The sequence below is a fragment of the Acomys russatus genome, chromosome 2 (genome assembly GCF_903995435.1).
Source record: "Acomys russatus chromosome 2, mAcoRus1.1, whole genome shotgun sequence".
Classification (NCBI taxonomy): Eukaryota; Metazoa; Chordata; class Mammalia; order Rodentia; family Muridae; genus Acomys; species Acomys russatus.
In genome coordinates this window covers 8147106-8160644 of record NC_067138.1, presented here as the reverse complement: position 1 = coordinate 8160644, position 13539 = coordinate 8147106, and the positions used below count along the sequence as shown (strand labels likewise).

The following is a 13539-nucleotide window of genomic DNA, read 5'->3' as shown; positions in this document are numbered from 1 at the left end:
AGGTTTTTTTTTTTTTTTTCAGAAAGTTTTAAGATATGCCATAAGAAAATATTTGTAACAAAATGTATCAGGAAGGAAATAAGATTAATGATGAATAGTGATAAAAAAAACACTGTGATAATTTAGAACAACATTTAAAAAAAAGATGCCTTACAAGTGGTGTCGGCAACTGAACAACACAGGTTTCTGTCATTCCAGAGTGACACAGTATGGATTACTTTAAATGTTTCAAATACACAGTGATCCATAAATGTCTTTTTAGTAAAGGTGATTTTCTTCTTTTTTTTCTATTTTTGTTTTTTTTTTTTTCAGACAGGGTTTCTCTGTGTAGCCTTGGCTGTCCTGGACTTGCTTTGTAAACCAGGCTGGCCTCGAACTCACAGAGATTTGCCTGCCTCTGCTTCCCAAGTGCTAGGATAAAGGCACGTGCCGCCACCACCCACCAATTTTTTTTTTTAACCTTCTAGAAAGTTTCTTTCTTTACAGTGGGAAGGTTAGATACACTAGGTGACTTCACTCTTTTCTGTGTCTCTTGACATTTTGTATGCTGACCTGCTATTGAGATAAAGCCTCTGATCACTCTAACCCTGTTTGTGCTGAGAAAAAAAATGCCATCAGGGTTCTGAAAGACACAGCAAGTATGGAGATTCCTCTGGAGGATCTTTTGTTGTATAGGATTGTTTTTGCTATTCTGGGTTTTTTATTTCTCCATATGAATTTGAGAATTGATCTTTCAATATCTTCAAAATATTTTGTAGGTATTTTGATAGGGATTGCATTGAATCTGTAAATTGCTTTTGGTAGGATGGCCATTTTTACTATGTTGATTCTCCGATCCACGAACAAGGTAAATCCCTCCATCTTCTCATGTCATCTTTAATCTCTTTCTTCAGAGGTTTGAAGTTTTTTTCGAATAAGTCCTTCACTTGCTTGGTTAGAGTTACTCCTAGATATTTTATATTGTTTGTGGCTATCGTGAAGGGAGTAGTTTTCCTAATTTCTTTCTCTGCCTGTTTGTCATTTGTATACAGGAAAGCTACTGACTTTTTTGAGTTTATTTTGTATCCTGCCAATTTGCTGAAGGTGTTTATCAGCTGTAGGAGTTCTCTGGTGGAATTTTTCGGGTCACTTATATACACTATCATATCATCTGCAAATAAGGATAATTTGACTTCTTCCTTTCCCATTTGGATCCCCTTGATCTCCTACCACATAACAGGGACATATGCTCAACCATATTCATAGCTGCTTTATACATAATAGCCAGAACATGGAAACAGCCTAAGTGTCCCTCAGTAGAAAAATGGACTAAGAAACTGTGGTATATTTACACGATGGAATACTACTCAGCTATTAAAAACGAGGAATTCCCGAAATTTGTGGACAAATGGATTGATCTAGAAATTATCATAATGAGTGAGTTCACCCAGAAGCAAAAAGAGACAGACAGTATATACTCACTTATATCAAAACACTAGTCCAAGGGATACGTACCATGAAAATCTTTACTTACCAAGAAAGTAGGTCAGAGGAGAGGACATCCGATTGAGACTTTAGGCAAGAGTAGCATGGAAGAAAGGGGAAATAGTAGGACCCACAGGGTCCTGGAAGTCTACAAGAAGAACTTTATGACAGGCAGATCTGGGTCCTGGGGTCCTCCTCAAACTAAGGCACCAGCCAAGGAGAATATAGGCAGTAAGCTTCGAACCCCTACCAGGACCTAGCTGACGAACAGGATATTCTCCACCGTTGAGTGGAGAGTGAGATCTGACTCTCACACGAACTCTGGTGCCCCTTTTCTGACCATGTCCCCTGGATGGGGAGACCTGGTGGCACTCAGAGGAAGGATAGCTAGTTACCAAGAAGAGACTTGATATTCTAAGAGCATATATAGGGGGAGGAGATGTCCCTCAATCACAGACATAGGGGAGGGGAGAAGGAGAGAAATGGGAGGGAGGGAAGAATGGGAGGAAACAGGGGAAGAGTGAACAATCGAGATGTAATATGAATAAATTAATAAAATTAAAAAAAAAAGAATTAACGTGACTTAAAAAAAAAAGAAAGAAAGAAAGAAAGACACAGCAAGGTTCCCTTTCACTAAGAAGTTGCTCTGAGAATCCACGCTAACAGTTGGTTTTCCTCAGGGGTCTTTGGGAATCTGTTGTCACTTTGTTTCAAGCGGCTTTGCTCTGAATTAAGCCATTCTTGCTTTCCTTTTTCTTGATAAAGTTCCAACCATTAAGAGAAAAAATTCACTGCCACCCCCCACCTTCCCGTCTCCTTGCTAATGATACTTTGTCATTGAGAGACAAGCCTGTCTGTCCAAGAGAGAAGTGGGACAATTAACTAGAAGCAAGATCCTCAAAATGGGCCCTTGTTCCTAGAGTCAGAACTCCGGTTAAGCCTGAGTTTTTAGGGCAGGAGCTGTTTGGTAACTTTGTCCCTTCTTTCTTATAGAAGCCTCTTCTCATTATTTGCACGGCCCATTGAAGCCAAGAAACTACCAACTGGAGCTCGCCCTGCCTGCTGAGAAAGGGAAAAACACAATAATTTGTGCTCCTACTGGTAAGTCAATTGCTGTAACAATTTAAGCTTACATAATTTTCTCTTTGCTTTTTCTTTTACTTTTCGGTGTTGTAAAAAAAAAAAAAAAAAGCGCAGCTTTTGAGTCCTGTGATCAAATGATTAATTTTTTCCTGTTATATTTGCTGTTGGGAAAGCTGTCGTATCTCAATGTGTGGTGTGTGTGTGTTGTGTGTGTGTGTTTAAGAAACATGGACAATGGAAGATGAATGTCCTTTTTACCTTACTTTTGGTTCTTGCTGCTTGAGTGCAGGTTACCTGGGAAGCAGGTTGGTGGTTTTCAGTCGTAGCTTAAACTCTTGTTGTTAGGGCAAGTGAGTGATTAGTTTATTTGTATCCCAAGGGTGACAGAGAAGCCAAAAATAAGTACCGTTTGAGAGAAACGTCTGACACTGGTTGTCTGTTTCTTTTTCCTTCCATACTGAAAGGTTGTGGGAAAACTTTTGTCTCGCTTCTGATATGTGAACATCATCTTAAAAAGTTCCCACCTGGACAAAGGGGGAAAGTGGTCTTTTTTGCTAACCAAATTCCTGTGTACGAACAGCAGGCGACTGTGTTCTCACGATATTTTGAAAGACTTGGGTATGTATTACCATCGTTCCAACTGCTTTTTTTTTTTTTTTAAATACTAGCTTCATGCAATAAATATACTTTGTTTGGTTTGGGGTTTTTTGTTGTTTTTGGTGGCTCTTTGTTCTGTTCTGAGACAGGGTTTCACATAGCCCAAGCTATTCTCCAGTGTACTATGCGGCCTGTGTAGCTGAGGTTGGCCCGGAAGGTATGGTGTTCTTCCTTCTACCTTCCAGGTATTGGGATTACAGTGTACAATGGCATGCTTGGTTGTCCTGTGCTATTGTTTTTTTAATTGAAGGAGGGCATCTCTGTGTAGCCTTGGCTGTCCTGGACTTGCTTTGCAGATCAGGCTGGCCTTGAACTCATATCCATCCGCCTGCCTCTGCCTCCCAGGTGCTGAGATTAAAGGTGTGCACTACCACGCCCAGGTCATCCTTTTTTTTTTTTAATTTATTTTATTTACATTTGTGTTTTGCTTCGAGGAAGTTATAGACAGTTGTGAGCTGCCATGTGGGTCCTGGGATGTGAATCCATGTACTTGGGAAAAACAACCAGTGCTCTTAACCACCAAGCCACCTCTCCAGCCCCTCACTGGTCATCCTTAATGCTTTTATTTTATTTTATTTCATTTCATTGGATATTATTCTCTTAAGAATCATTTATCCCCTACTGACTTGAAAGAATACATATACTGTGATCAATTATAGCCAGCTTGCATTTTCTGAGCACTGGCTTTGTGTCAGGTTTACATGAAAGCTCAAGGTCCTCTCCAGTTGTCTTCTTTTGGGCTCAGGGGGAAGCTTCATCCATTGTTGCTCTGATCTGATATTTCATCTTTGTCTCCTTGTTCGCATCACAGTTGGCACTAAGGGATTTCTGTCGTTTCTCAGGTACAGCATTGCGGGCATTTCTGGGTCAACAACTGAAAATGTCTCAATGGAGCTCATTATTGAAAACAATGACATCATCATCCTGACGCCCCAGATCCTTGTGAACAATCTCAACGACGGGACCATCTCCTCGCTGTCTGTCTTCACTCTGATGATATTTGATGAGTGTCACAACACCAGCAAACAGCACCCGTACAACCAGATAATGTTCAGATACCTAGATCAGAAATTTGGAGGGTCGTCAGACCCATTGCCTCAGGTACTTCCTGTCAGGCGATTTCTAAGAAGAGCCATGCTCTTCCAGAATCCCACCTAGTTTCTCATTTGTGGCCACATGTGAGCTGCTCTCCTCAGGTCCAGCTCCATCGGTTCCAACTCTCTGTTCACTTCTGGTTCATTCAGTTGACAGGCACTTGTCCCTTGGCATCTGAGGTGGATATCCTTCACAGAACCCAAAATCTAGGCAGCTGAAGTTCCCTCCATTTACATATGTAATCTACATGCTTTCCTAGGTTACTAATAATATTGTACACCATAATATAAAATTTATGCAAATAGTTCTTACACTGTATTGTTTATGGAATGTAGGCGAGAAGTTTATACGTGCTTAGTACTTATGAGGCTTCAAAGAATAGTTTTGGATCCAGGGTTGTATGAATTCACAGACACGCAACCTGTAAATCATAAATTGTATGCAACTCTTTAGCTCCCACAATTGCCCACTTAGGAAGGACAAGTGAAAGGACATCTAGCATAGGGCCCACAGCTTGTTTTTCTCAAGCGCTGTTGGTAGTAAACAGATTTCCTACGGGTGAGCTAATCCTTGGGTTTCGTGACTGCTGAAGGAAGTTGTCTTGTTGAATCTACACAGTTCTCGTCTCGGATGCCTGTTTCCCAACTCCACCAATTGTTGAAGGCGCTTATTCAAGCACACGGTGTGAATGTGGAATGGGTGTGGTTGGAATGGACGTGCCGTTCCTTTTCGTTCCCATGGTGACATTTGCCTCTCTAGTAGGAGACATGGGGATGAAGAACAGAGTAGCCCTGCGAGGAAGAGGTTTCCTCTCGGTTCTTACACCGATTAGCGTTGGATGCTAAGATCTATTTAGAGCTCCACTTCGGGGGCCTTTGTGCCCCTCACATGCTAGAGCACGTCAGAGAGCCAGTGTTGGGGTGCTCCTTACAGGTCATTGGGCTGACTGCCTCCGTGGGTGTGGGAGACGCCAAGACCGTAGACGAAGCCGTGTTACATATCTGCAAACTCTGCGCTGCCCTTGATGCGTCAGTCATCTCCACAGTCAGAGACAACGTGGAAGAACTGGAACAGGTTGTTTATAAGCCCCAGAAAAGTAAGTGGGGTTCAGCAATGCACCCCTTGGGAATGTGGAACCCTCTGTTTCCCCTACTTCAGAGACAGTGGATAAGCTTTCTTGTTGTATTTGTTTGGTAAAAGCATTTTTAACTCCAAACTTCAGAAATAGCTACATTTCCTATCTTTCTTCCTAATCAACCTCCTTTGACTAGCTATGGATGAGTCTCAACAGTGGCCTGAAAGGGACAGACATCCCTGTCCTTTCTCTCTAAAACCCTTCCCTAGGCACCAGCAACAGAGCGAAGGAGGTAGTGAGAAAATTTAAGTGCCTCGGGGGCTAGAGAGATGGCTCAGAGGTTAAGTAAGAGCGCCGCCTGCTCTTACAAAGGCCCTGAGTTCGACCATATGGTGGCTCATAACCATCTACAATGTGATCTGATGACCTCTTCTACTGTGCAGGTGTACATGGAAACAGAACACTGTATAATAATAGTAAACAAATAAATCATTAAAAAATGTAAGCTGTTTGGTAGCTAGTGGCTGTGTCGAGCCTCTGTGCTCTATGCCTTTGGCAGTTACTGTGGGAGTGTCTTGTTCCTGTATGGCTCTGGTACATCAAAAGACCGGACATGTTTTAAAAATGAGATTATTAATTATTAGCTAGCTGTGTGAGCAGGGAGGAAGAGCAGTTCCGCATGGCTTTGTCTTCACCTGGGCACCGACCCTGTGAGTCGTGGCAGAGCGGGTACCGCGGAGTGGGAGGTCATGGCAGTGTTGCTTTCTGGGAGCCTCCCCGTGGAGAGAGCATGAGGAAGGTGCCCCCACCCCCATTAGCAACACCCGTGGACTTCTCTATTATCTGAGCCCTTTGAGCTCCATCCATCATGTACTCCTAAGTCTCGTGAAGCCAGTTCTGCTGCTTCCTCTGGCTCTGCAAGCCCTCCACGTGCTGAGCCTGTGTCCCAGCTATGCTTCCTGAATGGCTACCTTCCTCCTCCAGTGCTTCCCATGCTTATTTTACAGCAGCCACCACACAGAGACTTCCCCTTGCTGGGAGATGACTTGCCTGCCACCTGCCTTGCAGGACTCTGATGGGCGAGTTTAAGCACCGGTTTCCTCTAAGACTTGGCCTTCTGTGCAGCACAGGGTGGCCCTTGTCAAGTATCCCTAAAGCGTGGCAGGTGGCCAAAGCAGTTCTTTTTCTGCCTAAAGTACACAAACGCAAATGGTACGGACTAGGGTAAGGTCAATAGGAGTGCTCCAGGGGGTTCACAGGTGCACACAAGAACAGCAAAGCAGGGGAGTGGGGCTGGACCGCGGCATTTGCAGAAACCAGGGGGCTGCCAGACCTGTGAGAGAAGAGGCACTAGAAAGGCTCCACTGAGAAGCTGGGGTACACTTGGCTAGGAGAGACACCAGGCTCAGCGAGTGCAGGAAGCGTTTTCGAGGCTTTTGAGCATCTGCTGTAATTTGGGCCACTTACTAGTGAGCTTGGAGCCTGTCGCTTTAGGGGATGTGTCATGGGCAGAAGAGGATTTGGAAATGGCTTTCTTCAAACTACTCACATTCCTTTGACCCTAGTTTCCAGGAAAGTGGAGTCACGGACTACGAACACATTTAAATCCATCATATCTCAGCTGATGAAGGAGACAGAAAAGCTGGCAAAGAATGTTTCTCAGGAGCTTGGTGAGTCAGTGTGGAGTTGTTCGCGATAAATCTCATTCTGTGTCTGTGTTCCTTCCATTTAGGGGTATTTGCATATTGCTCGTTAGTGTCTTTCTACTTCAGTGATGAGCTTATATCCAGATGTGGACTGGGTCATCTCATGTATTCCTCCGTCTCTCCCTCCCTCCCTCTCCCTCCCTCCCTGTCTCTTCTTTATTTTTTTATTCTTTTTTCTGTCTTCCTTCTTTTCTCTAGTCCTTTAAAAAAGGATTTATTTTTATATTCCGTGATTAGGTGTTTTTGTCTGCATGCATGTGTGAACACTGTGTGTGTGAAGAGGGTGTCAGATTCCTAGAACTGGTGTTATAGACACCTGTGAGCTGCCACATCTGTCGGGACTTGAACCCACGTCCTCTGGAAGGATAGCTGGTGCTCTTAACCACTGAGCTGTCTCTCCAGCCCCCACTTTTTTAGTCATTTTGAGACAGGGTCTCTTTCTGTACCCCTGGCTGGCCTGGCTGGCTTTGACCTTGCAGGAACCCTTTGGCTTCAGCCTTTTGTGTCCTAGGGTCGCTGGCATGTGCCACCATGCCTGGTCCAGATGTAGACTCTCCTCCTTCCAGGTTATTTAGAAGCCTGATGAGAAGTCTTTCATTCTCTCTTGCTTTTTTTCTTTTTAGATACAAAGAAGATCCATCTGGGCACAAATACATGAAAAATACTGTCTTTAAATCATCTAAATTTCCTTCCTTTTTATTTCTATTTTTAAATTTTTAGGTATTTATTTATTCATTTTATATCCCAATTGTAGCTCCCTTCCTCCTCTCCTCCCCATCCTTCCTCCCTATTCCCCCCATCCCTCTTCCCTACCCCTCAGAAACGGGGAGCCCCCCTCAACCAACCCGCCCCAGCACATCAAGTCACACCCGGATTGAGCGCATCCTCTTTCCTGGTGAGGCAGCCCCACCAGGGGGGATGTTATAAAAAAGCAGGCAACAGAGTCCTTGTCAGAGATAGCCCTCACTCCCCTTACTAGGGGACCCACATGAAGACTGAGCTGCCCATCGGGTACATGTGTGTAGGGCCCTAGATCCCGTCCACGCATGGTCCTTGATTGATGCTTCAGTCTCCATTAGCCACCCACCCATCTTCCCAGGCCCAGGTTAGTTGGCTCTGTTGGTCTTGTGGAACTCCTGTCTCCTCTGGGTCCTTCTAGCTTTCTTCCCACTCTTTCACAAAGGCTCCCTACACTCTGCCCAGTGTTTGACTGTGAGTCTCAGCATCTGTTTTGACCTGTTGCTGGAGCCTCTGAGAGGACAACTATGCTAGACTCCTGTCTGTGAGCAGATTGTCATTAATCATGTCAGGGGCTACCTCTCCCATGGTATAGGTCTCAGGTTGGGCCAGGCATTGGCTGGACATTCCCTCAATCTCTGCTCTATCTTTATTCTTGCACATCTTGTAGGCAGGGTTCAATTTTTATTGTTGTTGTTGTTGTTGTTATTATTATTATTATTATGTATACAGTGTTCTGTCTGCATGTACACCTGTAGGCCAGAAGAGGGCATCAGATGACATTATAGGTGGTTATGAACCACTATGTGGTTGCTGGGAATTGAACTCAGGACCTTTGGAAGAGCAGGTGGTGCTCTTAACCACTGAGCCGTCTCTCCAGCCCCAGGGTTCAATTTTTGGTAGAAGAATTTGTGGGTGGATTGGTGTTCCCCTCCCTCCACCAGGAGTCCTGTCTCATTAGAAGGTGGCCTCGTCAGTCTCCATGACCCCCACTATTAGGGGTTGCAGCTAGCATCACCCCCATATCCTCCCAGGAGCCCACCCTGTAATGGTCCCCAGCTTGTCTCAGAGATGCTCTGCCCATGGCTTCTCTTCTCTCCGGGAGCCCTCTGTCCTCCTGTCCCCCTCCCTCAGTCTCCCCCCACCTGACCATTTCCCTCAGCACTCCTTCTCCTGTCCTGCTCCCTCTCTTCAACCACTTCTGCTGTCTATTCTGTTTCGCCTTCTGAGTGAGAGTCAAGCATCCCCCCTTGTAACTTAGCTTCTTTGGATCTGTGAGTTGTAGCATGGTTACCCTGTATTAAATGGCTAATATCTTCGTATAAATAAGTACATGCCATGGGTGTGTCTTTCTGGATCTGGGTTACCTCACTCAGGATGATCTTTTTTGGTTCCATCCATTTGCCTGTAGATTGCATAATTTCCTTGATTTTCATAGCTGAGTAGTATTACATTGTGTGAATGTACCACAGTTTCTTTTTCCATTCTTCTCTTGAGGGACATCTAGATTGTTTCCAGAGTCTGGCTATTATGAATAAAGCTGCTATCAACATAGTTGAGCCAATGTCCTTGTTGTATGGTGGAGCATCTTTTGGGTATCTGCCCAGGAGTGGTAAAGCTGGGTCTTGGGGTGGAGCTATTTTGGGACGGGATCTCTGCAAGGCTAACCTTGAACTGGGACCTCCTGCTTCCTCTTCCCAAGATGTGCGTCATCACTGGAGCGTCACTAGAGCACCACTAATCCCTTCCGAGAGCAATGCCCCCAATGGCCTAACACCTTCTCACTGTCCTTACTTCTTGAATGTGCCACCACCTCCTAACCTCACCACACTGAGGACCAGCCTTTTGCCACAGGAGCATCCAGGAGACTCTTAAATAGTAGTAGTTAAGGCACAGTGCTAGGGGAGGAGTTTGGATAATGAACCCGCTAATGACCCTGAAGTAGTGGGGTAGCATGCTCTCTCATACAGTTTTAGGAACTCTCTGTAGGGCAGGTGGTACAGAAATCAGCTGGGAACCAGATGTCACGGTCTGGCTAACGTGGTGAATGAACGGATCAGATGGGGATGGAATTGTGTGACTTTTACTTTTTTATTCCTCTTACTGTAGCTAACATCCATACTTTGGAATATTTCCCCACCTCTCCACGTTGAGTAACTGTAGATAGTTGTCTCATTTGTTGTGGGCCTTGGAAAGCATCTCACTGTGAGCTGGGTGTGGTGGCACCATCTGTCATCCCTGTAGCAGGGAGTACTGGGTCTACCAAGGTTGTGCATCTGAGGCCAGCCTAGGCAATATATCTGAGACCCTGGCCATGGGTGAAAGTGGGGAAGAGCTTGCCACGGCTACTTGTTGGCACCATCCTTTGTTCTATTACTGAAAATGAATCGGTAGGGGGAAGCATTTAAGGTATAAATGCATTTCTTGTCTTTGAATTTTACTGTACTGTGCTTGTCTCAAGAAGACCAGGACACTAAACTACTAGACCAAGCCACTGTGGTTCTTTCCACCTCTGCCCACACTGCTATCTTCCCTCAGCATCTGAGTCACAGTGGACCCTACATGTTTGAACCAAGCAGCTGAGGCTTAGCTTCTATGTGTGCACCACACAGAGGCATCCAGGACAACCGTGTCTGAGCTCTGCTCTGTGCTGGGTGCTCTGAGATCTCATGTCCTGGCCTCACAGCAGAGCAGAACAGGCTGGGAAGGGGCCCGGCCCTCCCATGTTTGTATACCTGTCTCTGATGAAGTTCTGGAAACTCGTTATTCTAATGGTATTCTTACTGTTAGATTTTTGAATTTGTTGGATTTTACTCTGAGGGGGATGCCGGAATGGGAGAGGTGAAAAGATGAAGTGTCCTGGGCTTCTTGAGACACACACAGTGCAGTAACTGTCGATAGCTGCCTCATTTTGAAAGGCAAAGTTGTTGCTGCTTTTCTTCTTCTTTTCTTCTTCTTCCTCCTTCACTGTTTCATTTCTGAAATACTTTGGCTCTCAGCCCTCTAACCCTGCAGAACTTAAAAACACCACAAAGCTGTGTTTGAATTCTTGTTTTACCCACACAATATGAGCTATGTGACACTGGGCAAATTGTTTAGTTTTCCTTTTACAAAAGACTTATTTATTTAAAAATTTATGTGTATGCATATGTGACTGCATATGTGAGGAGTGCTGTGGCAAAAAGGGCCAGAAGATGGCATCGTGTCCCCTGGAATGGCAGTTACAGGTGGATGGAAGCCACCCAGTATGAGGCAGGGAACTGAACTTGGGTCATCTGCAAGAGCCTAACCACTGGGCCATCTCTCCAGCTCCTTACTCAGTCTTTCTGGACCCATTTCTTCTTTTTAAAGGAACATATTGACCTCATGGGATTAGAAAAGATTAAATGCAATTATGAACTTTGATTTTGATTCATTTAGTAAATGATCATTTTATTGTTCTCTCTCTGTGTCTCTGTGTCTCTGTCTCTCTCTGTCTCTCTCTGTCTCTCTGTCTCTCTGTCTCTCTCTCTCTCTCTCTCTCATAGCTGAAAACTCAGTTTACTTCAGGATACATATCTTACTTACAATGAACACGAAAGAAAATTAGAGGATGAGGCATGTAAGAACTAGTGCTCACACATCTTTTATTTATTTTTTTTACTCTCTAGGGAGGTTTTTTCAAATTCAAAATAGAGAGTTTGGCACCCAGAAGTATGAACAGTGGATTGTCGCAGTCCACAAAGCGTGCACGGTGTTTCAGATGAGTGACAAAGAAGAGGAGAGTAGGATCTGCACGGCGCTCTTTCTGTACACATCACATTTGCGGGTACAGCGCTGCTCTGAGTGGCGTGTCTGCATCACTGCAATGTCTCCCGAGGGGACATTAGCTTCTCCTCAGGTCCAAGAGCTCAATTAGGAACCTTTCTGAAAAGTCATCACGAGCTTCATTTGTTTTCTGAAATTTAACAGCAAGTCCCCACCCTGGAACAGAGGCTCGGGGCTTTGTGTCATTCCTCTAGCTCTGCCCCATGGATGGGTGGGGTTGGAGAAAATTGGGTGATGATGAAACACTGTTGTTCTAGATTTGTGATTGGTGGCCACCATCTAGCTGAGTTCAAGAAGTGGCTCCTATTGGCACATCCTGAGGCTTGTGTGGTCTTAACTTTGTTAAAGACACACAGTAGAACCCCGGGGGCCTCTGGTTAACACAGAAGGAAGAAATGGCTATGACAGCCACCACCTCTATTTGTTACATTATGGGAAATATCTACAGACTTATGCCGAGCACATGCTTGTGGGATTTTAATGCTCAGTGGACCTTCAGCATAGGTGGGCCATTACTTTGAAAGGCACATGTATGCTTTAGGTATGACTTGGAATTTAAGGGGCTATCAAAGCTGATTTGCTTTTGTTATTCTTTCTTATGATGTGCCATTTCTTCTTCTATCCCAAGGTGGGATTTTATAATTCAAAGGGAACCTACTTATTTAAATTTCTAGCTAACTGAGACAAAAATAGAAACTAGCTTTTGGTTCAGAGATTTTGATTGTAGCCCCACTAAGGGCCACTCACCTTTAAAAACTCACCTGTACTATATTAGAAAGATTTTTCTTGAAACCAGTTTTGTGCTAAGGACAGCAAGTTGAACTTCAGTGAAGTGAACATGTGGGACCTCGGAAACGTATTGAGAACCACTTTTCATTTCAAACAGAAATACAACGATGCTCTCATCATCAGTGAGGATGCACAGATGAAAGATGCCCTAAATTACCTCAAAGCCTTCTTCCGCGATGTCCGAGAAGCAGCATTTGATGAGACTGAGCAAGAGCTCACGCAGAGGTTTGAAGGTGAGGGTGATTTCCTGGGTTGGAAGTCACAGAGCCCGGTGGCATAAGTGGCAGCGTACACGTCGTACTTAGCGTGTGTTTATTTGCTGATGCTCGGGCTGTTGTGCTGTGCTAAGATGAGGCATTTTAGGGGCTGGGATGCAGCATGACCTCACGCGGCTGAATTCCCCAGCACCGCAAATGAAACCCTGACAGCGCCTTAAGGCCAACCAACCAAAAACCACAGCGGGGTTGGCTTCAGAGAAGTCTAATACCTGTGGACACACCTGTTGCTTATCCCATTTTTCACTTGAGAAAAAGGAAAACTGTGGGATCTGGAAAAGGTGCTTTCCACAGTTAATAGGTAGTGGCATTCTGATTAAGTCAGCAATTTAGAACGGTTTAATAACACCAGCACATGTTTCTGATGATGTTAAGAAGATTATGCTTTATGTATATGTCTTTTCTTTCTTTCTTTGTTTCTTTGTTTCTTTTTGAGACAGGGTCTCTCTGTGTAGCCTTGCCTGTCCTGGACTTGCTTTGTAGACAAGGCTGGCCTCGAACTCACAGAGATCCACCTACCTCTGCCTCCAGAGTGCTAGGATTAAAGGCGTGCGCCACTATGGCCTGACTATATATACTTCTAATAATGAGAAAAATGGCATACTATCCTTATATTATACTCCAAATATGGGAAGACAGTAAGTGAAAAATGTTTTCTTACTTCTTTCAAAGTACATTTCCTAGAAGCAATCGCTAATAATAATTTTTTTTGTTTTACTAAATTATTTATTATACACATGTGTGGTGTGATGTGTTGATAAATATGCAGTGAATTCTCTGGGTGAAATATATATATATACATATATGTGCATGTTTATTATATATTTTACTGATATAGGGGATACCATAA

The 13539-nt window shown here is 44.2% G+C and overlaps 1 protein-coding gene across 1 annotated transcript in view; it reads left to right on the top strand.

Moving 5' to 3' along the window:
• The window catches only part of Rigi (RNA sensor RIG-I), a 46948-nt gene that overhangs the window by 17984 nt on the left and 15425 nt on the right, over window positions 1-13539 (top strand). Inside the window, exons 6-12 of the mRNA XM_051157740.1 lie at window positions 2458-2565; window positions 3012-3165; window positions 4047-4305; window positions 5233-5395; window positions 6940-7044; window positions 11469-11626; window positions 12512-12647. Of these exons, the coding sequence (XP_051013697.1) occupies window positions 2458-2565; window positions 3012-3165; window positions 4047-4305; window positions 5233-5395; window positions 6940-7044; window positions 11469-11626; window positions 12512-12647 (1083 nt within the window). The remainder of the gene's footprint in view (window positions 1-2457; window positions 2566-3011; window positions 3166-4046; window positions 4306-5232; window positions 5396-6939; window positions 7045-11468; window positions 11627-12511; window positions 12648-13539) is intronic.